General features: G+C 31.6%; 2 protein-coding genes across 4 annotated transcripts in view; both read left to right on the top strand.

Annotated features, from left to right (window-relative positions):
• LOC143055047 (polyadenylate-binding protein 1-like) overlaps positions 1 to 25,904 on the top strand; it is a 98,902-nt gene that overhangs the window by 11,239 nt on the left and 61,759 nt on the right. The gene's annotated exons all lie outside the window — the stretch shown is intronic.
• LOC143055045 (polyadenylate-binding protein 1-like) overlaps positions 3,569 to 25,904 on the top strand; it is a 36,378-nt gene continuing 14,042 nt past the window's right edge. For all 3 annotated transcript variants that reach the window (XR_012971925.1, XM_076228187.1, XM_076228188.1), the window contains exons 1-12: positions 3,569 to 3,784; positions 5,100 to 5,263; positions 7,997 to 8,112; positions 11,001 to 11,160; positions 11,397 to 11,471; positions 12,222 to 12,455; positions 14,225 to 14,413; positions 14,962 to 15,121; positions 18,754 to 19,025; positions 20,311 to 20,592; positions 21,936 to 22,217; positions 23,537 to 23,800. Coding sequence is in view for 2 of the 3 variants with exons in the window: in XM_076228187.1 (XP_076084302.1) it covers positions 3,583 to 3,784; positions 5,100 to 5,263; positions 7,997 to 8,112; positions 11,001 to 11,160; positions 11,397 to 11,471; positions 12,222 to 12,455; positions 14,225 to 14,413; positions 14,962 to 15,121; positions 18,754 to 19,025; positions 20,311 to 20,592; positions 21,936 to 22,217; positions 23,537 to 23,800 (2,400 nt within the window). In the remaining variant the exon portion in view is untranslated. The remainder of the gene's footprint in view (positions 3,785 to 5,099; positions 5,264 to 7,996; positions 8,113 to 11,000; positions 11,161 to 11,396; positions 11,472 to 12,221; positions 12,456 to 14,224; positions 14,414 to 14,961; positions 15,122 to 18,753; positions 19,026 to 20,310; positions 20,593 to 21,935; positions 22,218 to 23,536; positions 23,801 to 25,904) is intronic.

Raw genomic sequence — 25,904 nt, 5'->3', positions numbered from 1 at the left:
TCAAAATAAGTATTGATTTACGGGTGTTCTAAATCGGTACCGTTAATGTTATTATGGAAATGTTAAAACATTCCAAATTGCTGAACGAATTAAAATTATATGAAACTTCAAATTAAAAAAAAATAATGCATGTTTTTTTAACTAAATGGCCAGTATTATTCTAAAACTTTTGTACTTATAATTTTTTTCTCTCAACAAAATTCTATTATTTGTCCAAATTTATTAAAGAAGTTTACTTTTTAAAATTGTTTGCTTCCATTAAACAATCACCTAAATATGTTTTCTTTATACAGTGAACTCAGCGTTACCTTTCCCATAAAAATCTGGTGATTGCAATACGCACGGATCTGTCATTGAAATAAAATAAAAATATACACGTTCTCAATATCCATGCTTCTTTATTAACTGTTTACTACAAGGTGACAATCAGTAAACTACGACTTGTTTTTATATTTTCACTTCATAACACAGACAGAGAAAACAAATTGACGATTATACGAAATGGATGATTAAAAAATGATATACTAGTAATCGTGCATAGAAGACCAAGTTTATGATATTCACATGCATTGGTTCATGCCGTGGTGCAGTGGTCCGTGCATCGGACTACTAACACAAAGGTTCCTGGTTCGAACCACGCTCCGGGGAGAACATTTCAGGGACTGAATTTTCGGCTGTCCCTCGACACCATTTTCAAGTATGGTCTGGAGTAACGATGACAGTCCGTCGGAAGAGGACGATTAATGGCTGAACCGTGTTTAGAGAGCGCAATATCTCTTGCACGGTAAAGACACCCTTGTAGATTTAAAAAAAGAGTAGGCTAATGCCGCTATACAAGGTAGCACTCGGACCCACAAAGTGGAGATGGATTTATAAGTTTCAATAACTTGTTTTCCAATCCTCTATAAATAAATATGTTTGAACTAATTGGTTCAAGAATTGGATAAACATTTTTCTGCAGTCAATCGTTTCATATGACTTTAACAATACCAAAAAAATTTAAAACAAGATTTTTATTAGAATTGAATGTATTCTAAATCCTTATAGTTAACAAGTTTACAAAAACTCATTTGAATTACTGTATTAGCGGATGATAAGACTACAAATATTTCGATACTAATGATAGAAAAGAAGGTATCTAAATCAAATTTCAAATATATACAAAAGGCATTTAGTTTAAACCAATTAACTGTAAATATAGAAAAGAGTTCCCCATTTACACATACACATTTACATCCATACCCTTAATAAGTTAATAATACAATTTCTACCATTGCATCGCACTGTTGTGCCTAAAACACTATTTTTCAAATTAGTCCTTACATTACTTTAACTAATCCATAAACGAAATGGCTAAAAAGGGAAGTCATGCATTTAATATAAACATAATGAAAGGGACATGTTTTTTTGTTAAACTTATCAAGATTTTTTTAGCTGAGCATTTTACAATAGGTTTTATAGAAAAATGATTATCTCTTTTATCATCGTAAGTACTCGCCGGCCAACGATTGTCAGAAATAACAAAGAAAGGTATTTTATTATCTTACATATACGCATTACATTATACGGAGTTTCACCCACCTTTGATTCTATTATTAATAACATTCAAATTTTCCGATTAAATCCAAAAACGAAAGTAAATTAATCAAAAGTGAAAATATATGTGACCTGTAGTCATTTGAAGCAAAATGTAAGTATTTTACGGTATTTATAACGGTGTTTTTGTTTAGTAGCAGCGCTTCGCATTGATAACTCTATTTATTTAGGGACAAACAATAACTGATTCTAGAGGATAAATAAAAAACGTAGAGAATAAGTAGGAATTTTTATGATATATATGTACCTTTATCTATATCTATATATCAGTATATGAATAATTGTATGATATTGAATATCAACAATATTTTAGATTAGTTTCTATAAATGCTTTTTCAATATAGTTTTCGATGTTATCTTGATTATTTTATTTTTATATACATGACATATACGTTCTACCTATATATATATATGTAAACAAATGAACTGCGATGAAGGCAGACTGAATAAAACAATATGTAAACCTTATTTTTTTTAAATTCTTATCATTTTTAAGAATTACAACAAATTCAACACATCAAACATACATATCGTAATATTAGCAAAACATTTGAATATCTATCTATTTATAACAATAAACATTGTTGTAAATATCTTTTCATATATACATGAAATGAGAACAGAGTTACGGAAAGAAATGCAAATTAGAGTTAATTGTGTATGTACCACATTTACAGAAGAAGGGCTAAGTATTTTATGAAAACGAAAGAGGTTAAAAATATCCTTTAAGATTTTTAAAATATAAAAACTTGGATCAGAGAAAATAAAATGCACTAAAGGTGTTTTTTTTTGTGCGTGGCGAACCAGGTAGATACAATTGGATTTTTGTTCATAAATATTTTTAATGAAGGAATATTCGCTTTTACCTAAATAAAATTTGAGGTATTTTGTTTATGTACTTTAAATCATGTTTGAAAGTGAATTAGCTGCCAGCTTGTCCCATATGTCTATTTAAAGCTATGAACTCTTAAGAACCAATACATACATTTGTGTGGAATTCAAAAATCTGACTCATATTCTTGACAGGTTTGATATAATGTGAAAATATCATGATAAAAAAATGATTTCCAGAACAAATACAAACGTGAACTTTTATACATTGTGACTTTCATTGGGAGTTGTCTCAGAGGCATTCATACCGTATCTTCTTATTTATATGTATCACAAAAAAATTGTGCCAACAATTCCGCTCTGCAAGGCTGACAAAATCAAACACTATCAATCAATTAAATATGTAAAAAAAAGCTGACATATTTTTGACTTTGTATTTATATTTTCCTAGGACTGTTAAAAAACATTGAAGTTTAAATAAACACAATTATAAACTAATAAAAATCTGTCATATTCCTAAAACAAACACCTCTTGAAGTAGAGGTATTTTTTCATGTACAACTATACTTAGATTAATAGGTGGATGGCTACAAACACGGTTGTTGGCTCCACAGGAAGTAAACTGAAGGGTGAATGATACAAAAAGGACATCCAAACTCATTAGTCAAAAAATAAACTGACAACGCCATGACAAACACAATAACAAAAATAATCCCAAAAGACGAATAACAATATTCTAGTCACAACGTAAAAAAAACCAATTAAAGACTACGCCACAACACCATAAACAACTAGGGGTTCTTTCATGCGCTCCGGAACTGTAAGCATCCGCCATTGAGCATTATCCTATACTTTAAACACAAAGCATTCGTCGATGATAAAATATGTGTTTTTTGGACAGATTCTGCCGCCTCATGTTTTTTTTATGTAAGTGAGTGACCAACAACTGACCTGAATTAATGTTTGCGCATATTCTCTATATGCATGTGCATTAGACTTGTGCGCTTTCTTTAAACTAATTCTGTAGCGTTATTTAAGTCAATAGTGCCTATGCATAAATTGATAAACTTTAATTAGTATAGGGGCACAGCATCTTTCAATACAGAGAAATTAATAGTATGCGTATTTATTCCAGAAAAAAAACAGCGTCTGAAAATGACGACTGCTAATCAAGCTGATAAACGTGATTCGGGGACGTCCTTGTATGTAGGAGATCTACATCCAGATGTCACAGACGCTGAATTGCTGGATGCGTTTTCCACAGCAGGACCAATCAGCAGGATCCGTGTCTGTAGAGATCAGATCACAGAACGTTCGCTTGGTTATGCTTTTGTCAAATTTGAAAAAGAAGAAGATGGTAAGTGTTTTAGAGGGTAATGATAAGTATTGTATGTTTGTTTGAATTTTTCGAAAAACTAAGGATTTTCTTATCCAAGGAATAGATTACTTTAGCTGTATTTGGCACAATGTTTTAGGATATTTTGGGTCCTCAATGCTCTTCAACTTTGTACTTGTTTGGCTTTATAACTATTTTGATCTTAGCGTCACTGATGAGTCTTATGTAAACGAAACGCGCGTCTGGGGTATTTAATTATAATCCTGGTAGCTTTGACAACTATTTACACCACTGGGTCGATGCCACTGCTGATGGACGTTTCGTGTCTTTGATAACTATTGAATGATGAATGTTTCCTTTAAGTTTGAATTTGTTTATAATGTATTATTGCCACATAAGATTATAGACTGATTGGATTGCTCTGTTTTGGCCAGATTTGATATTTAAACGAACACTTGACATAAGTATTGCAGCAATTATCATATTTTGATTTGAATGCATTTACGAATCCATTAATTTCAGGGTTAGGGTAAGGGCTAGGATTGAATGTAGAATGCAAACATAAATATAAAAGTTTCATATTACTGAAAATCTTGGAAGCAATTTTATTAAATACATATAATATTCATTAAACCTAATACATAATAATCGTTGGAAAAAAAGAAAAGGAGATTCGAAATGACGAATTGAAATAGAATACCCGAAAGCTACATGTAAGAAACACCATGAACATAGTCAATAGAAAAAAATCAGCATCATGCACATTTTCTTCAAACGGCAAACAGGAACATATAAAGAAACATAAAATCGAGGATGTAACCCAGTAGAGTACAAAGTTTTGTTCTATACATTACTGTTTTAGAAAGCAGGAACTTAAAACATACAAGGAAAATACAAAGTGTTCTTCAATTATCTAAATAAACACTACAATAGTGACGAAAACTATCCCAGCTCACATTGATTGCACCTGATGACCAAATTGGCACATGAGAGAATCTTTTGGAATTGCTGTTGTACAGCTTTTGAAATTTACCTTAACATATCTCTAAAACATTTATTCGATTGTAACACATTTAAACAACAACCCCTTATTCTTTTATTTAATACATATTGTAAGCTGGATAAACAAACTTTATATAATTCGTTTTCTAAAGTCTAAAAGACAAGTAAGTAAAAGAATCTTAAATTGCATAATTTTACAAACGGGTGTCTACACAATAAAATAAAAGATATTGGCCCCACATATCCCTTTATCAAAACGGTAATGGCCAACAACGTGGTCAACATCACCAAAAATGTATACAATTGTCTTATTATGTTAATATATATATTGTAGCTGAAACAGCTCTTGGGACAATAGATAGCATCAACGGTCAACCAATCAGAATTATGTGGTCAGCTGGGGATGGCAAAGTGTTCATTAAGAATCTTGATAAAAGCATGGATACTAAGGCATTATATGATATATTTGATGCTTTTGGGAATATTTTATCCTGTAAGGTAATTTGACAATTAAATTATATTTGGTACATATCCTTGCATATCTGCATTTTCTCATGGTTTTATGATGTACATAACGGTTGCACAATTAACCCATAGTTATGACAGATTGGTCTATCTAATCAAATCCCGAAGTAGTGTTTAATACATGATAACTTATAGACTAAATAAAAAAAAACATATTCTGATACTTTATATTGCCTAACCATTTCTCTTTTTTCATTATCGTTATCTTGTCTTTGGTGTTGACATTAATGAACGACTGCAAATTAGAATTATGACAAACGTGGTGATGGCAACACCCAACTTCCCAGCAGAAATATTCCCTCTGTTCAATTGTATGACGTTTAAATATCTCGTTTGCTATGTTGTGTTGGTTTGTGTTCCCTCTACAATAGGAACTTCATTAATAGGCGTTTGCTCCCGTAAGAGCAATGAGGAAAAACGACTAATGCGACGCTACATATTTTTTAAGGTAACCATCACAACTGATTGACCTATTTGATCTATAAAAGAGGGGCGAAAGATACCAGAGGGACAGTAAAAGTATTTCAACTCATTATTCACATGTTATTTTGCGGTCTTAGATACGTTAACAACAGAAAACACGACTTATCTATTATTTGCATATAGTGTTCTATTATCGATTGTGATATGTTGACTAAGTAAACTAGAACAAAGTGATGCATTCATAGCAGGAGAATCTTTCTTAGTTTGTCAACACACACCATTTTGGTCAGTTTTCAATTTTTTTTATTGGGTTCCCATTAGTTTCAAATTGTTATCTTGATATGTATCTTCGTTATAAAATAACGATACTTGAGTATCTGTAAACTTCTGTCGCTTTTAATCTGAGATGTAATATATTTAAGGGGACATTGTGCATTTATTTTATGCTCATAAAATATATAATTTGTCTATCTTTAAAGTTTTCTGACAGATGTTTCGACAATTAAGTCGATACCACTTCCAGTGAACGAAAGGTTGTGGAGAGGTTCACTAATGAAGAAGGCAATTCTAATGTTCTGACATGAGAAATATTAACTAGTTTATTTACCAAATACTACTGTTCAATTAATGTTAGAATCATCCAACGTACTAAACTGCAGACATGGTTTGGAAACAAACTTTCAGAACTTTAATTTACAATGTTTTGAATTGATTTGGCATTCTAAATTGTCTAATTGTGGTGTTGCTATTTAGTAGTTTTGAAATAAAGGCAACAGTAATATACCGGTGTTCAAAGGTCATGAATCGATTGAGCGACAACAAATCTGTGTAACAAAAGAAACGTGCGTCTGATGTACTATATTTTAATTATGTGATTTTGATAAGATATTTCTTGTCACATATAGTTCTCTGTCTAGCGTGTAGAATATATCATAATGTCATTGACGTAAATTTTGTTGTCTTATAATTAGACAAGAGAGATCTATCACTTCTTTAAAATAGTATACAAGCGGAATGCAAATACCTTATAAATACACAAAAATTCATTAGATGTTGCTGGCTACACAAAAAAGCAATTCCTATCGAAAGACGACACGGAAGGAATTTGTGAATTTGTGTAATGTTCAGAAATCAAACGTTTACACGAGTCGTATACATGTACATGATATCATAAGTTTTTAATTCTTCGAAAAACATAAAAAGTCGCACAAATATATCGTTGAAATAGATTATCAAGTCATTTATTTCAGTCTTTGGAACCGCCATTTTCAACTTAAAATGCCATTGACAAGTTACAGGTGGGTCGAATGACACGTGAACGGATTACCTAGGAAGAAAAATATTGTTGAAAAACAAAGAGAAAACAAAATTTGACCAAAGCCAGGTCTTTGCTTTATTTTTAGCTTTCAAATGTAATTGGAACAGAATGAAGACGATTTCAAACCATAAAACAAATGATTTTGCTTTATTCCATGTTCATCTCCTCAAATCAATGCATCATATGTTGTTTAATCTACAACTCGACATCCATTTTATCTAAATAAATACATATTTTACGACTATTTAGTCATTTCTTTGTTTACATTTGTTTAGTTGTAGGCACATTCATTTAATAAGGAATATGTATCTTACCAGCGTGGTCAATTTTCACATATATGACACATTATGCAATGTAACCACAACTGGTTTGTATGTCTATGATTGTACAACTAAAACTTAAACATGCATTTTGTATCCATTAGACTATTTATTTTTCGCACCTTAGGCTCTGGCCTTGCTTTATGTTGAGATCTATTTTTTTATATTTGATTCCATTGCTATCTACCGAAAGATACACAATTACATACAAGTATTATAAGGGATTGGGTTTTAAGTTGACAAATACTTAGTAGCTGTCACACCCAGAATACATCCTGATACTCTTGGCATTGACAATAACTATTATTGAATATATAAGTACACATGTTCTATAAAGTAATTTGACATTTCTGTTCAAGCCTGTGAGTGCAACATTTTTGGTATTATATTATTACAAAACATATGTAAAGCTTTATATCTCATGACGAGTTTTCAATTATTAAAAACAGAAACAGCTTTTTTCTCAATTGTTTTACTTCTATTTTTTAAATGAAATAACACACAAAAAATGATTGGTATGTAATCACTTAAGATAAAAGGTCAAATAAGGTAAGAACCAAAACCCTGCCAAAAATATTCAGTTTTGGTATTTACTTGTTTTAACCTAGCATATTCACGCATCAATTTATTTCATAAATTTTGAAGGTAATTTGTGATGATCATGGTTCCTGTGGATACGGATTTGTTCTTTTTGAAACTGAGGAAGCAGCCAGAAATGCAATATACAAAGTCAATGGCATTTTATTGAATGGAAAGAGGGTGTAAGTTTATTTTGCTTGATGTTAATATAAGCAAACACTAGTAAGACATTTAAGCTCACCTGGCTGAAAGGCTAAGTGAGCTTTTATCATCACTTGACGTCAGGTGTCGTCTGCTGCTGCCGTTAAATTTTACAAAAATCTACTCCTCTAAACTTCTTGGCCAATTGATTAAAACTCGACTCAATCATCATTAGGACATCTCGTTAAAAAATGGTCCCGCTTACCAAACAAGAGGTCCGACATGGCCGATAATATAATGTAAGTTTTGTCTGTTTTCTTTTAAACAAGTACGAAGAGAAAAAAATGTCACATTGGTATGAATGTTCAGGATTTTGAGCTCTAACTATTGTTCATTTACATCAATATTGTCAGATTGCTTCGAATAGGAATGAATTTCCTTAAATGATGATTTTGTCTCATATCGTAAAAGCTATGTTAGAAAGATAGAACTTCAAATAGAAAAAAAAACCCCAACAAGACAACATTTAAAAATAAGTCAATTTGAGAGAAATTGATAGTGGCCGTCTTATTGAAGTTACTGCACTTTAACACGTTTCATATAAAAAAGAAGACGTGATATGATTGCCAATGAGACAACTCTCCACAAGAGACAAAAGTGACTCAGAAATGAACAACTTTAGGTCACCGTTAATGACAATTTTTCCATTTCAATGTACAAATAATCAGCAAGACGCTTTATTGGAGTTATTGCCCGTTAATGATAATTTCTAATCTTTATTTTCCACCTTTGGCCTATTATCTTAACGAATATAATAGATACATACCAATTTTGAAAAGAAAACAAGTATTTACAAATATGTAGACATGGCTGAAATTGTCAGTAAAATCTGAATACAGTTATACTTTTTCAATGAGACTTTAACTAAACGGTAACCATTGTTGGAGATGCAGGTAAGCGATACATGGCTCTGAATAGCTCTTGAGGTAGATGGGGTGTCTAAATTATAATCCCTCGTATATGTTTTAGAATTTTCCAAAATGTAGTTCATGTAGTTTATATCATGTTTTTTTTTAAAAATTAATAAAAAGACTGTGTCACTGGTTTTAATTTCACGCTACAGGTTGTGCAAAAATGACAAATTTTGTATAGATTATGCATGGAAAACCCAAATTTCAGCCAATAAACCAAAACTACTGCATAGATTGTTCTGATAGATTATGAGAAGATAGTTCCAATGTTATGCTTTCAGATAAGAAAAAGAAAAAATGGGGGTCACGGGACTCGTTTTCTTACTAAATGATAAAATAGGTAAATTCCTAATACATTCTATTGTAAAAGTAACTCTATCTAAATTATCTGTCCTTACATTTGAGTTGTCGACCCTTATGTTGCAAAGTTGGAAAAAATTGAATTTAACAAAAGTATTCTCTGTTTTGTAAAATACAATCATACAGATGATAAAACATGTCATTTTATATAATTGAAATGAAAATTCTTACGCATGAATTCCCTTTTTCTCACAAAATTTGCACATTTTATTAAAGATCTGTGTTTTCTGGTATTTTAAAACTCAAGATGGAGGAAGACACCCTATCGACCTTAATAAACTGAATGATAAACTGTTTTGTCTTTTTTCAGTCCTTCAGTCAATTTTCAGATTTATACACTGCAGTACATCTAGCAATCTTCCTACAATTCGCTTTCAGTCAATTTGTTTGGTTTTATAGTGATTAATATTTAAACACAATGTTGACGCTTTACCCATTTTATTTTTAACATTTTTACCTATTGTGTCTGTTTCTTTTGTTCACACATCGTTGCCAATATAAGGAAATTTGATGCGACTGTCATACAAGTTTAAGTATCTATAAAACCAGGTTTATGCCACCGTTTTGTACATCAAAAATGCCTGTACCAAGTCAGGAATATCACAGTTGTTATCTATTCGTTTGATGTGTTTGATGTATTAGAGCTTTTGTTTTTGACATTTGATTTTCCGTTTAGAAGTTTAATTGGTATTTCTGGTTGTTTTTTTATGATTTTTACATTTCTACTAGTACAAAAACTTCAGATGGCTCCACAGGATAACGGTATTAATATTCAAGATTAGCAAATTAAGTTTCCAATTACTTACAGATTCTATTGTGAATCTCTACTGACTTGCTTTATATATTTTGCATCACAATTTCAGCTCATCTGTATCATGTGTACATGATGTATATAGATTCTTAATTCTGGCATAGTAACAGTTTTATCTCATTTTATTTCATGAAAACTCGATTTTGGTGTTGAAAATAATGATAAACTTATAACCTTTTTGATATTTGATACGAGAATTCAATAAATATACTTAATTATCTAATGTTTTTCTTTAGTCCAAACATGTTCCGAGTACAAAAATAATCGCATTACAATACATGCAGTTCCTATACACACGCTAATAGTGCTTTTATCGGATATTTCAAAAACCCTGTAAAGAATAAACCAAGTGTCCTGATATTCATCAGTTTCAACAATTGTTTGTCAGAGTGAGTCTTTTATAACTTTATTTACATCTGATGTACCACTTACGATATCATTTCTGATAAATGGTCGAAGAACTATATGTAAGACAAGGTATTGCAATATAATGGTTTTAAACAATCTTTAGAAACAGAATTTACCAATTAAATGGGAATTTAATCTATAAAATTAGAGCACGTTGGTATGGATGTTCTAACATTCACTCCGCATCAGAGTAATGTCATAGTCCTTTAAAATATTGTGAGTTCAAAGCATCTGCAATTACAAACATAAAGAATGGGTCCGTCGAGCGTTTTTTTTTATTACAAAAAAAAAAAACAAAACAATCTCGTCAATTAACCGTATTAATTTTTAAAAATGTCATGAATTATTTTTATCGTTAAACATCAGTCTTCTGTTTTAGCTACGTTAGTCGAGAAATGAACGAAGACGATATCATTGAAATCATGGCTGACAAGACACAGAAATTTAAGAATGTTTATATAAAGAATTTTGGCATTAAAATGTCAGAAAAAGAGTTAAAAGAACTGTTTGAGCCGTATGGTAAAATTACCAGTTTAAAGGTTTGTTGATATATTTATTGCCACTAAGCTTTTGAGAGCAACTAATAGAAAATGTAGCTAAAAAAATTCGTGATAGATTTGAGGCTAAGAAAGTTGAAGGCCTGATGCGAAATGCATCTACATAAGACTCATCAGTGGCACTCGAAATATATAACTTTGAAAGGCCAAATCGAATTATAGTTGTTAACTTTAATAATTACAAGTTAGTCATACAGTTTTATTTTAATTTTTACTAGATAATGACTGATGTCAGGGGCGAAAGTCGAGGATTTGGATTTGTTTGCTATCAAAATTCTGATGACGCTGAAAAGGTAAGCTCTTTTGAATAAAAAGCGAAAAAAAACAAAACATTTTCACCAAAGTCCCTACTCGTATAGAAAAATCAATAGCTAAAACACATCAAGCGAATGGCTAACAACAGTCGTATGATTGACTTGAATAAGAAATTTTCTAATGTACAAAATGGTGGATTTAACCTAGTTTTATAGACAGCTTAACCGCTCACTTGTACGACAATTGCATAAAATTTAATAATACCCATTATAATTGTTTAACACTCTTTTTATCATCCAAACTTGAAAACACGTATTTAATTATTTTACTTTTACTGTTAAACCAAAATTTAAAAAAACATCAACATTTTGTTTAATAGAAAAGAACACAACACCCAACTAAAAAAAAACCATCACCTACTGGTGGAATTAAAATCGCCTTAAATATTGCACGAATATGCTCTAACTTGGGTGGATTTCGGAACTATCACTTAACAGATTTTCTTGAAAAAAAATGCTTGCTTCTGATTTCAGAAAATGAAACAACCGTTCATTTAATTACTTTTTTTAATCCTCTTCTTATATTAAGATCTCTACATTGTGCAGTAAGTCCTTATTGTTTGGTTTTATGTGATTTGTCAACGGAGCCGTTTCAACGCATTTGCGTTGTTCGTTCGAATACTTAGTTTTACAACAATGTCCTTTATCAAATGAGGATTGTGTCTTGTTTTCACTTGATCAATAGCTATGATTAATCATCCTTCATTCATGTATTGTATATTTTAATAGGCTGTGGAAGAACTGAACGATATAGTTATCAACGGGAAAACCCTGTATGTGGGTAGAGCACAGAACAAAACAGAGAGACAAGCTGAAATTATGGACAAAAATGAAGAAATCAGAAAAAATAAAAATATGCAGTATGATGGTCTCAATGTTTATGTGAAAAACTTAGACAGATGTATTAGTGATAAAAGATTAAGAAACGAATTTTCTCAATTTGGTACGATTTCAAGTGCAAAGGTATGCATAAATTGTTGCAGTGGTTTTCATACTCATTTCTAATTAGTTAGAAGTATTATTTGTATTCTCTCTTATTTCCATAAAACACATCCTTTTAAATTGTCATTTTAATTTTTAGATAAAAAGTGAGTTACATTTGAATAGAATCAGGAGTTTATGCAAGGTTGCAAATAGCATAGTTCATTTTCATGATTATTAAGACTACTGGATTTTTTCTAAAACATTTTTTGAATTTCTGGCCCTATTTTGTAATCGAGAAACGGACGATGTACGCAATACCTTTAAACAAAGTATATTTTTTTTGTATCTTAATTTTAGCTAAATCATCGAATACAGCTTTCAGTTCTGCAGCTAATGAAGCATGTATGTTCAGTACCCGTTGAATTTACTTACTACTGGAATGTTGAATGTGTTTTGATTTAAGTCTTAGATACATTTGTTTAGTATGTTTTGTTGGCTTTTAACTTGCGTTCAGTAATTACCAGTATTTTTATATTTATTTTTGTGTCTAAAGTGTTCTTGTAAATTTGTAGTGATCTGATTAGTTTGGGTCCTTTTCGACTGACTTTAATAGATTGTTTTATTGTTGTGCTGTAATACAACTGACTCAGGTTAAGTGAATAATTGGGAGTAAATAAATATATTTAACACCCCTCCACATTCTGTATATGCATGATCCACATCTAACATGTCTAAAGCCTATAATTAAGTGGTTGTTGTGTGTAGCTGTATATCGTGTTTTTAGGGGGTTCTATGTTTTGTACATTACTCTAAACGTTTGTTTTCTCTTTTTTTCCCCATTTTTTATTTTGTGCTCTTTCAATGCTTGGTTTGAAGTATAGATTTGAATCATCGCTGTAGGCCTTATGTTTACCGGGAGTTGTCCCAATGAAAATCATACCATCTTCTTAAATATTTTTAAACATAAAAACAATACACATATTTACAGTATTACCTAGATATTCAGCGAAATAGATTTTTTGTTAAAGACTGCGGTTTCAAACATTATTGCCATGAAAAATAATTGCAACTAAAAATAATCTTTATAAACAAGAAATAAATTGAAGATTCAAAGGAAGCTTTTACACAAAGGAATTCGTGTTTTGATAATGAGCGCACTTCTGATAACAAGATGTTTGAGTTTTGGAACAAGATTCACATCAGGTTTTTGTGGAAATCTTACTACAGATGAATTAAATAGTTAAGAAACTATTACATTTATGAATTGTACTCATGTTACATTGTTTTTAAAAAAATGATCCTATCAAAAAAGAACATGTCAGTCACTGAAAGCATACATTACATCAAAGTTGGAATTTATTGGATTTTCTTCTATACTTGAAAAGTTTTTATTGTTAATTATTAATTGTTTTTTTGCAAAAACCTTTATTTTTCATTGTAATTAATTGTTATATGGCCATTTTACATTTGTGTTTGCACAAAAACATCGTACATGATTCCTTTTATCTAGCTAAGCTCATGTCTTGTGTGTTACCATCGATCGCTGCCTTTTTATCGATTTCTAATGTCAACATTGATTAACATGTAATAAAATAGAGAATGGAAATGAGGAATGTGTGACCAAACAGGTAGAACGTTCTACACCACAGGCGTACAGCTGGCCTCTTGACAAACATGTGTACTAATTCATGTATAATGGAGGACAAACTACCCTCAAAAACATATAAATGAACTTAAATTAAAAATCATACCATATTAAAAAAGGACATAGGCTCCTGACTGACATATTTTGCATTTTTTAATTTTAGGTGATGACGACTGAAGATGGCATATCCAAAGGATTTGGTTTTGTGTGTTTTAGCTCTCCAGAAGAAGCTAATAAAGCTGTTACAGAAATGAACGGTATTGTCTTGGCAGATAAAGCTCTGTATGTCTGTCTAGCACAACGCAAAGACGTACGCAAGGCTATCCTGTCAACGCAGTATCCGCAAAACAATGCAAGTATTAGATAAGATATGAGATAGCAAAAAGTTAGCAATTTTTGTATACCAATACTGTTCTAGTGGACAGAAAGAGTATTTATAATTGAAGAAAAAAGGATTATACGAACGGTAAGACCATCGTGTCAAGGTCGTTTAAAACACCATCGTAGTCTTCCTGCAGAGATACATATACAAGTATTATCCATAATAACGGTAAATTATACAACAGTTAATTTATAATTATGTACATATAAATGATAACTCATGTCAACACAGAAGTGCCTACTACTGGATTTATAAGGCATCAATGCTAACAATTCTCTATTAAGTCGATGTTTTGATTTAATAACTGAGAAGGCAACAATGCGTATAAGCCTAGCGTGATTTGTATTAAGACATATTCGATCATCAAAACCATATTCTGACAGACATAAACAAAAAAAAAAAAAAAAAACAACAAAAAAAAACCAGTGAACAAGGTAAGTTCCTATCATCAGGTTGGCTCATAATATATCCATTTCAAATCAAAAATTGATTGTTATTATGATATCTGTCAATTTTAGGGACAGAATTGTAAAATGAGTCAGATACTCTCAACAGATGAGCCGAGATATTCGCTTTCTACAATGACACAGGCACATATGAATTTTTATTCACCAATACCTGTGCCACACTCGAGCCCAATTCCAAGATGGCAAGCACTTCATAGACAGCCTCCACCAGGTAGTAAAACAAATATTACACAAATTACCTTTATTAAGCTGATATATTATTGTCACATACAACATTTTTTTTATACATTGTGGTCCAGTACCGACTAAACGATAAAAAAACCCAACATTTTATCAATAATTATGATTCCATAATAACTATACGGACAATATAGTTAAGATAAAAGTTAGTAACAAACATTTACTAAACTATAGAAAAGAAAATAAGTTAAATAAAGCGAACTAGAATTTATTCATCAGAGTACATTTACCAAAAAATAAGCCTTTAATATCAATATGTAAAATATAATAAAACAATGCATTGGGCACATCAGATACACACGCAAGTATTTATACAAATGAAGCTTTCAAGTTCATTATCAATATTGCTAAAACAAAATAAAAATAGAAAAAGGCACACATGTATGTTTGCAGATGTTTAATTAAATGTTGTAGAATATAAGATGAAATGATTGAAGTGCTTGTTACGTGAAGATTTTTATAAGAAATTGCTTACCATTTCAAAAGTTTTGCAAGTTATGCAATTATCAATATATGTTTCAATGCACATTTAATATGCCTATGTTTAAATGTTTGCTTTGATTCCATTTCAGTTTGTTTTAATTTTCAAAAGTTATTTTTCAATACTAAGACCTTAATGATGAATAGTTCCTTTTTTTAATTTTTGTTTGGATTTTATGTTTTGAGACATCGTCTTGACAAACAATCTACTGTATTCCTTATATTATAACATAAACGGTAGCAATGTTTCTGCACCCGATGAGCATTTTGACAATCAATGTCCTTCAGTGATGCCCAAGGTAGAATATTTGAAGATATTTAAAAAAAAAAGATATTACAAAAATTGACGAAAAAAGGTGATGTTATCAATTATTAGCCTGCTGTCTTTGGTGAGTTTTTCCTATCTAATCAGATGATTGATATACATATACATATAACAATAACACAGTAAAAGTAGGGTTTTTTTTTCGAGCATGCGACTTTTGTTGCAGAAAGCTCGACATAGGGATAGTGATCCGACGGCGGCGGCGGCGGCGGAGGCGTTAGCTTACTTCTTAAAAGATTATTTTAGAAGGTGGTAGACATGGATGCTTTATACTTTGTATATAGATGCCTCATTATAGAAGTTTTGTCAGTCACATGTGCAATATCCCTGACCTCATTTTCATGGTGACTTCTTGAAAAAAAAGTTCAATTTTTTTTTGTAATGTTAAATTCTCTCTTATTATATGTAACAGGATATCTTTATTTGCAAGGTTCTCATACGCGTTAGACTGTTTTCAATTGACCTCGACCTGATTTCATGGATCAGTGAACAAGATTAAGTTATGGAGGCCAAAATAAAAAACAAAATTACTCTCTGTGTATAGTTCTCCTTTTTAATGAATTTTTTGGTTTCTGCGTAATAAAAGGACCAAATAGCCTTTTAATTTTGATAATTGGTTGGGTAATTAAATATTCATGTAGATTGACAGTTAAAACTGAAACGGAACAAACACTTATTCAAAGAAAACTGCCAAGCCAAAGTATAAAATCTCATTTCTGTCTCAATTTATGAGTAAGGGTTAAACACTTAACCTTCTGTTTGTGCTTTTCAATGTAGTAAATCTTACTAAAATCTATTAAAATGCAATTACATTCTTAACCCTTTTTATAAAAAGTAAAATCACAAAAGTACTGAACTCAGAGGAAAATCCAATCAGAAAATTCATAATCACATGGCAAAATCATATGACAAAACACATAAAAAACGAATGGACAAGACGTGACGTCTCGTACTTTAAGTTCAACGGAAGGTTCCAAGACCTTGTTGATAAATATGCCGTATCTCCTTCACAAATAATACATGATGGTCTTCATGTATAGATTCTGCGTACTGATGTTGTTTATCATCTTAACAACGGGTTATATTGTTCTTTCATTTGTCTTTGTTGTATTATTAATATTACTTTTACTGTTGGATTGTTTTATGTGATATCCATTTAACGTGGCTCGGTAATTAAACATCCCGTCAATGTGTTTGCTTTATCTTTCATTTTTCGCTGGTATGTTTTGTATATGCGACTTTTTGTGTTTTTTTGGTTCTTATAACGTGACTGTACTTTAAAAGATCCCGTCAATATGATATTGTTCTATTATATGTCATTATAACTTTTGGACTTTTTTAAATCTCGGTCGATTTCAGAAATTAATTCTTACACACTTTGATTTTTTAACCCTGTATGCTAAAATTGCCCATGTGAAATTTTTTAATTGTTTGTATATATGTTACGGTGAATTTGTATAATCAGGGATTATGTAGAATCCCTGATTTTTCAAGGGATTATGTAGAATCACTAAAACATTAGTGATTATATAGATTCCCTGAAAATGACCAGTGATTTTATATAATCACTGATAATTTTAATTATTATTCTACAAATTCCCTAATATGATTTCAAGGATTATCAATAATTAAAAGCTTCAAAGATGATATCTCAAACCAATTACACTAGTGGTTCCAGCAAGGATTTGTATAGTCTCACTATACAAATCCTTGGTTCCAGGAAAGAGAGATCCCAAAAAAAAACTAATGGTCAATATTCACGAAAAGGCTGAAGAAGGATATCGCCTTGCTATATAGCATGGAATCCTGCTCGGATCTTTAATACAAGAAATCAATTTGAGGTTGCTGCTTTCCCTTCATTGGTACAATTTGTACCTTCAGATGTTTGTGCTGAAAACTCTATTTCTCTGAGACGTGCTGTAAAATCTGATTAAATGTGGAGGACAAGGGTTTTTTTTAATGTTGATATCGTGGTAAAAACAGATGTGAATTTGATAGATAGGCCTGTAGAAATCAGGGCAAATGTTTAATAGTCGATGCCATCCAAATTTAGTTTGTAAATAAAATGTTTAATATTAAAATATTATACATAACATCAAAAATAAAAAATATCAAAAAGGGATCGCTTGATATTATTACTGATAAAGTCAGTATTAATCCCTGATTATACAAATTCACTGTAACATATACATTGAACGACAAATTTATGTAACGTAAAGATCAGACACGCGAATCAATCAATGTGTTTGTAAATAGATGTTTTTTTTTGTGTTCTGTTAAATTGTTCCCTTTAAAATTGTTACACGATGATGACTGCTGTACCAATATTTTGACTATTTTATTTATTATGTCTGTTTAGTTCACGCATCATTGTAAATATAACGGAATTTGATAAGACTGTCATCAGATCTTTTCTAAACCTACTGAAACTTACAGTGATTGCAGAGGCAATTTTGTCTTATTGGGATTGAGGTGAACTTATAAAACAATCGAAGGACTTGTCTAGAAGGCAAAAGAGCGAACAATCGTTAGAAATAATCGAGATTTTAGGGAACAGTTGTTTAACAATATGAGTGATTTGGAGATCTGAATGCCATCGCTTAATCTAAGGTTCTTAATTGTTAGCCTTGAATCTTGCAACAACTTAACGCATTCCCTCTTGTGCCGATATAATATAGATACCGTCATTCAAAGTTAATGTGATATAAAGGCAGAATCATTATTTCAATTAATAGAAGTTATCATTATGGTAAAATTGTTCGGATCATTTACCAGTATGAGAATATTTCTTTTTTCAGGGTTTGAAAGTATACCAGGACCACAAATGGGAGATCGAACATATGCAGCCATCAGAGCTAGACAACCCGGTCAATTCAGCGTTGGAACACCGGCAACCATGTTGGCCAACGCAGATGAACAAAAACTCAAGCAGATGCTAGGACATCGATTGTTTTTGCTCATTCAAAAAATGTATCCAGATTTGGCTGGAGCAATCACTGGAATGTTGATGAAAAGAGACAATTCCGAGTTGTCAAAAATGTTAGAATCTCGGGAGTTACTAGAAGCAAAGGTTTGTAGCTAGATTAGGAAAAAGCATCGGTGTCTACATGAGACTAAGATCAAAATAGATATAACGCCAAACAGGTTCATCTGTGGTAAAATACTAATATATTGCTTGTCAGCTGATCCACGAAGTCATGATTTGCATGAACTCTCAGTTTATACTATACCTTATGTTGCTGAGTGAGCGTCTTGAGGTCAATCGTTGTAAATGACGTTATTTAACGATATACTCTAAGTTTTCATAATCAAATATATGCCAAAATCAAAATCTCAAACACATCAAACGAATAAATAACAACTGTCATATTCCTGACTTGGAACAGACATGAGTTTGTGTAGAAATGGTGGATAAAACCTGGTTTGATAGCTAGCAAAACCTCTCACCTGACGACAGTCACATACAATTCCATTAGATTGACAAGAATGTGTGAACAAAACAAACAGATGTAATATGACAAAATGTCAAAAAAGTGGTACAGAAGTCAAGATTGCGTTATAATCTTAATCACTATAAATCAAACAAATATGAAACAAAGAAGCAGAAAAAGGCATATAGACAATGCACATGGGCAATAATTATAGACACGATTACGATAATGTACCATAGGACAATAACACAATGGCGGGATGTATAAGTACAGAGCGACGTCATATGCATCAAACAAAACAAACACAAAAAGGCATACGGACAAAGAACATTAGCAAAAAATGAAAGACAAGAATTTAAATGTTTTACAATAGTACAATTAAAAGAGGGACGAAAGATACCAAAGGGACAGTCAAACTCATAAATTACACAATTACGGGTTGTATAAGTACAGAGCCACGACATACATATCAAAGAAACACACAAAAGCATATAGATAAGGAACATTAGCACAAATGAAAAACAAGAGTTAAAATATTATCATAGCACAATTGCACAATGACGGGATGTATAAGTACACAGTCACGTCATATGTATCAAGCAGACGAAAAAGTAAAAGTAACAATTATGAATACAAATCAAAGACAACTGTAACACATTATATTAAAGACGATAAACAACAAAATGAACAACGTCAATACCGAGAATATATACTTCAAGACCATCGTGTATCAATTTGCTCAATATTCACTTATGTTGTATACAAATGGAAGGCTTACACCAAAGTATGTTTATGCTGTGTGCATACTCAAAAGACAAACTAAAGAAAATTTGCATCAGCTTCAGATTTCAGCTGGTTTTTCTATCTAATTTGTTCAACACTCCACACTTCATTCATAGCTAAATACATAATGATTCTTTACAGGCACGAAAAATCGTTGATGAACTTCCGGCTCAGAAAGCCAAAGATAGTTCTACATTTTACACAGGAGGAGCGATACAGGTCGATCCCCAGGGGCCTCTGACTGCTGCCGTGTTGGGTAGTACACCTGAACAGGAGCAAAGACACATGTTGCAAGGAATTTTGTTCTCGATGATTCAAAAAATGTACCCAGACTTGGCTAAAACGATCACTGAAATGTTACTGGAAGCAGACAATGCAGAGTTGTTAGTGATAATGAAATCCAAGGAGTCATTTGAGTCCAAGGTTTGTAGCTATACACAATTCTATCACCGGATATTGTTTTTTTTTCATTCCTTAAGATAGACAGGTAGATGAATGATAACTATTTTAAACTATGTTCATATAGAAATGTTTTGATTATATAAGCAACGAGACATTAAGTTGTAAATCTTGCAACAAGAAAAAGTTATTGTATTATGTAGATTGTTTTTAGTAGGCTGTGTTTTTATTCTCTAATAAAACAATAAGTGCATCTCTTCTTAATAACAGAAAAGGTGTAATATCATCATTGATTTTCGCCAATTAGTATTTATTTAAAGTGCACTTTTCAAAAAGTTGTGCAGATTTATCTTTTTTTCAAAAAAAGGAAATACTTGGCATGAGTTAAGTTTTATCCTGTCTAGCACTATAGAAAAAAAATGTCACAAAACACTTCATTGCATATAAGAAAATAACCATCACTGGAAGTTAACCAAATAAATTTTCACGTCTTTTTACCTGTGTGCAAGGTTTACTTACCATGTAACCTCAAGATTCTAAGATATTCTATAGAAACCCCAAATGAAAAAAAAATAATGGTGCTTTGAAATACCCAAGATATATGTTTATGACCCACAAATGATTTATTGCAATGAAATCTAGATTCATTACTTACAACTGTCAATTTCAAGGGAACATTTTTTTTTCGACCTATTTTCGTATGCAACCGGATGTGAAGTGCTATGATTTGGTGGTATTACACCTAAAAGATAATTTAAGGTAGTTCCTGGGCTTACATTTTTAGCATCGTTAAGGATTTCCTCAACGTGTATACACTAGTGACTATATTGCAGTAAAAGTTTCATAAAACAATAGACAATGTGTATCTTCTTCTGCCAGTTTTCAAATCTGGTTTGTCAATAATCGTTATCAGCTGTAATCGATTACATTTTGCAGTGTTATCCCATGGATGCGCTAATCATGCATATATGATTACAAGTTATTGTTATGTAACGAGTAGCAAGAAACAAATAATAAAATGATGATTACTTTTAGAATACAATTTAAATGATTGATTGTTGATTAAAAATTTTATATATGAGAATTCTTCTTCTTGATCTTTTTTCTCATTCTTGCTCTTGTTGTTGCTGTTCTTCTTGTTCTTGTACTTCTGGTTCTTGTTCATGTTCTCTTGTTCTCTTGTTGTTCTTGTTGTTCTTGTTCATTTTCTTGTTCATGTTGTTGTTCATGTTGTTGTTCATGTTGTTGTTCATGTTGTTGTTGTTGTTGTTGTTCTTCTTCTTGTTCTTCTTGTTCTTGTTCTTCTTCTTCAGTCAGAATTTCATTCATTCATTATTCAAATCTTATGAACTAATATCTATTTAAAGGTACACGAAGTTGTCGCTGTACTACATTCTGAACAAGCAAATGATAGCACCACATCGTCCGAGAACAAAGTAAACGTAAACCAGAGTCAAGAGACTTTAACAGCCACTATGTTGGCAACCGCATCTCAACAGGAACAGGAACAGATGTTAGGAGAGCGTTTATTTCCGCTGATTCTAAATATGTACCCAGATCTTGCTGGAAAAATCACTGGAATGTTACTGGAAATGGACAATTTAGAGTTACTCAAGTTGTTAAAATCCAAGGAGTCACTAGAAGCTAAGGTATGTAGCTGAATAAAATAAATAAAAATCAAGGAGAGTAAAGTACTCTTGTGTATTTAGCTTACCAACCGATACTGAACGTGTGTTGCAGTTTAATCATCTCATAAAACATACCAATTTTATTTCACCAGCATAGATATTAACAAGAATATAGTGTTTTAAAAAGGTCAGAGGTTAATTTGATACAGCTTTATTCTCTTATTTTTCAAAAAAGAAATGCCTGCACAAATTCAGAAACATTCCAGGACTCACATTTTCCGTTGAGGTCGGTATTTAAGTTGAATTACTTTTTATTTGGCCATGTCAGAATACAAATAATGCATGATATAATTTCATCAATTCCAAGCGTTGTTATTGTAAAGTAATATGCGTAACAATGCAAATTCACTTAAAAACGTGGGTTACTTTTTTTCTATCTCTAGGTTCATCCAATTGTAGCGTGTAACCTGCGATGCATTTATACCTTAAATGATTCGACCAATCAAATACTCCGATTGAAGCTGTTTATAAACAATACTGTGGTTTTGCAAGCATTTTCTTTCTGAATAAGTTTTCCTTTTTGTAAATATTTTACCACGGATTTTCCCTTTAAGACAAATATTTTACCGTGAGCGATTGCGAGGTGTAAAATATCGGCATAAAGGGACAACCCGTGGTAAAATCACGATATATTCAGGCCCCATGAATTATTTAGATTCTGATAGGACAAATATGGCAATTCTTTTGGATCGTTTAGCTCTATTAGGAGGCAAATATTTGCTTTACTTACATGTATAAAAAAGGGCGTATACTGCATTTTAGCATCGTTTGTTTACGTTTCCTGTTGTGATGATTTCCGGTTTCACAAGCGTGTATTTTCACGTAAAATGCTTATATTCTTACGTCATCGTTCTATGACGTCGGGTACATCATTCATAAAAAAGCATATGACGTGGGAGTACGATCGGAACAGCCCATGCAATGTATTCATATTTTACAACGGGTGTGTACTTTTAGGCTTTTGAAGGACGTCATGTTAGAATTATATACAATTTACAATTTGCAGTTCTCAATTGATAAATTAAGAGAATGAAATTTGTAATTATACAATTTACAATTTGCAGATCTCGATTGATACATTATGAAAGTATTTACAAAAACGAATCCTACTGCCTCAGCAAAAGATGACCTTATGTTGAATTTGGCTACTAAGTTTATGTTCGTTTTAGTCTTAAAGATCTGTTTATTATCCATCTTTCAAATGTTTTGGCTATGAGTGTTCCTGATGAAGGTATGTTTAGATTAGACTATTTGAAATGTTTTAAGCTTTATCTTTTAAGGTACAAGAGGCCGTTGCTGTTCTGCAAGCTCATCAAGATAACAATAGTTCCACTTCTAGTAACATTCCTGTTACTATTAATGCTCATCCCGTTACCGGACGATCTGTGACTGAACAACCAGCATGTATACCATTAATAGCATCAGACACAGGACCAACTGCTACCACCCCTGTTAGAGTTCCAATGCAATCCGGTCGATATTCAGAAAGACAGATCGGAAACCCAACTACAATTGGAAGACAAGCAAACATGATAAGGCCTCCGGTAGGTACAATAATGAATGTGTAGTTGTTATTTAGACTGAATTAATGCTGTCTAGAAACAGTTTTCTCTTATTTGAAATAAAATTTCCGAATGGTTACTAAAACTTAGGCCATCGAATATCTTGAAAAACTGAGAAAGTTTTATCAATATGGTCAAACTAGTCGTTTAGAGTCAATTGAATGAACGCCTATTATTCAATATTTTGTTTTGTAATGAAACTAATACTATAGCAGTTTCACACGTCCGGAACGCTCAAAGCCAAGAATGTATAAGATACAGGAGTATCCAAGAAATCCATAACAATCGTTAGTGTTACAAATAAAATTGAGAATGGAAATGGGGAATGTGTCAAAGAGACAACAACCCAACCATAGAGCAGACAACAGCAGAAGGTCACCAACAGGTCTTCAATGCAACGAGAAATTCCCGCACCAGGAGGCGTCCTTCAGCTGGCCCCTAAACAAATATATATACTAGTTCAGTGATAATGAAGGCCATACTAAACTCCAAATTGTACACAAGAAACTAAAAGTTAAAATAATACAAGACTAACAAAGGCCAGAGGCTCCTGACTTGGGACAGGCGCAAAAATGCGGCGGGGTTAAACATGTTTGTGAGATCTTAACCATCCCCTATTTATTTAGACAATAGTTGAATAACGTAGCATGATAACAAAATTATCCATCTTTCAAATGGGGTTCGTGTTGTTTATTCTTTAGTTTTCTATGTTGTGTCATGTGTGCTGTTGTTTGTTTGCCTTTTTCATTTCTAGCCATGACGTTATCAGTTTGTTTTAGATTTATGAGTTTGACTGTCCCTTTGGATTCTTTGGTTCCTCTTTTGTAATGTTTTTTTTTATTGTAGCTATGTAATAGTTTAATATTAACTATTGAAAGAGTCATTCCAACTTTTCTTCTTGCGTATTTGCCTTCTACTTATGAGTGTAAATGTCAGTTCGGTTTATTCTGATTCTTTTTTCATATTATAGTTCTTGCAAATAGATAAGTTTCAACTGAGGAGAGTCAAAATTTGTCATAGCTTTTCTCCAAACATTCTTAATGAATTATTATATGATATAAGACTGCTCTTAAGTAACTGTGGAATGCGTGCTTTTAAATATGAATGTTTTAATTCAAATATTGTATACACGCATATTTAATGAATTTCTTAGTACCTTATTTGCTTTCATGGTCATTTGCCTCATTCATTTTGTGTCATTGCATATCATTTCAAGCGTTGCTGGTGTCAGAGTTTAGAAAAAGCTCTTTTTTAAATTCATGATCAAACATTCTTTTCTGAAAACTACACATATATAGGTGTCTATACCTTTATGTTTGAAGGCAGCTATATGACCATGTATGTTATGAAAGCATCAAGGTTCAAGGCAATAACGAAAAATGTATGCCATAATACAAAGAACTTTTATTTTATAGCCTATATCTAATTTTGTTATGTTTCATGGATACGATACTGCTTTAGAATGTTAAGTTTTTATAACACAAATGTAAGATTTGTTCCAAAACTTGTGAAATAATGATATACAATATAAAAGTGTACACAATCTTCGTTAAAAATTTAAAAAATATACCAGCATTTCATATTCGATATTGTTACAGTAACTGTTTGCATGTGATGGTGAAATGGTTTAGTAGAGGCAAAAGTAGTTGTAAAAAACGAACAACAGAAACATTGAAGTGCATCATAAACAAACGCCAACAAACATAGAAATGTACCTTTTGATAACGACTGTCTATTCCTGATTTTGTACAGAACATTGTAAGAAATAACTAGTTGAAACTGGTTTTATATCTAGCCAAAACCTCCGCTGATATGGCAATGTTAAACAGTTTCGCTCAAATTACAACACTACATTACAGATATACAGCAACAACAAACACAAGAATACTCATCAAAGAGAAACGCATATAAAAAATATATAAGGCAAAAAAGTCAATTTCGAGACTAGTTCACGTTCAGTACTAAGAAGACAGAAAAGATAGATGTTAATATTTGTTACTGATTAAGAAAGAGAAAGTATATGGCAGCATAATGGTTGTTGTTGTCTAAATTAATATATTTTTTTCTATTGGGCGGAATATTTATA

This window comes from Mytilus galloprovincialis, chromosome 12, assembly GCF_965363235.1.
Source record: "Mytilus galloprovincialis chromosome 12, xbMytGall1.hap1.1, whole genome shotgun sequence".
Taxonomy (NCBI): domain Eukaryota; kingdom Metazoa; phylum Mollusca; class Bivalvia; order Mytilida; family Mytilidae; genus Mytilus; species Mytilus galloprovincialis.
This window is presented reverse-complemented; position numbering and strand designations above follow the sequence as displayed.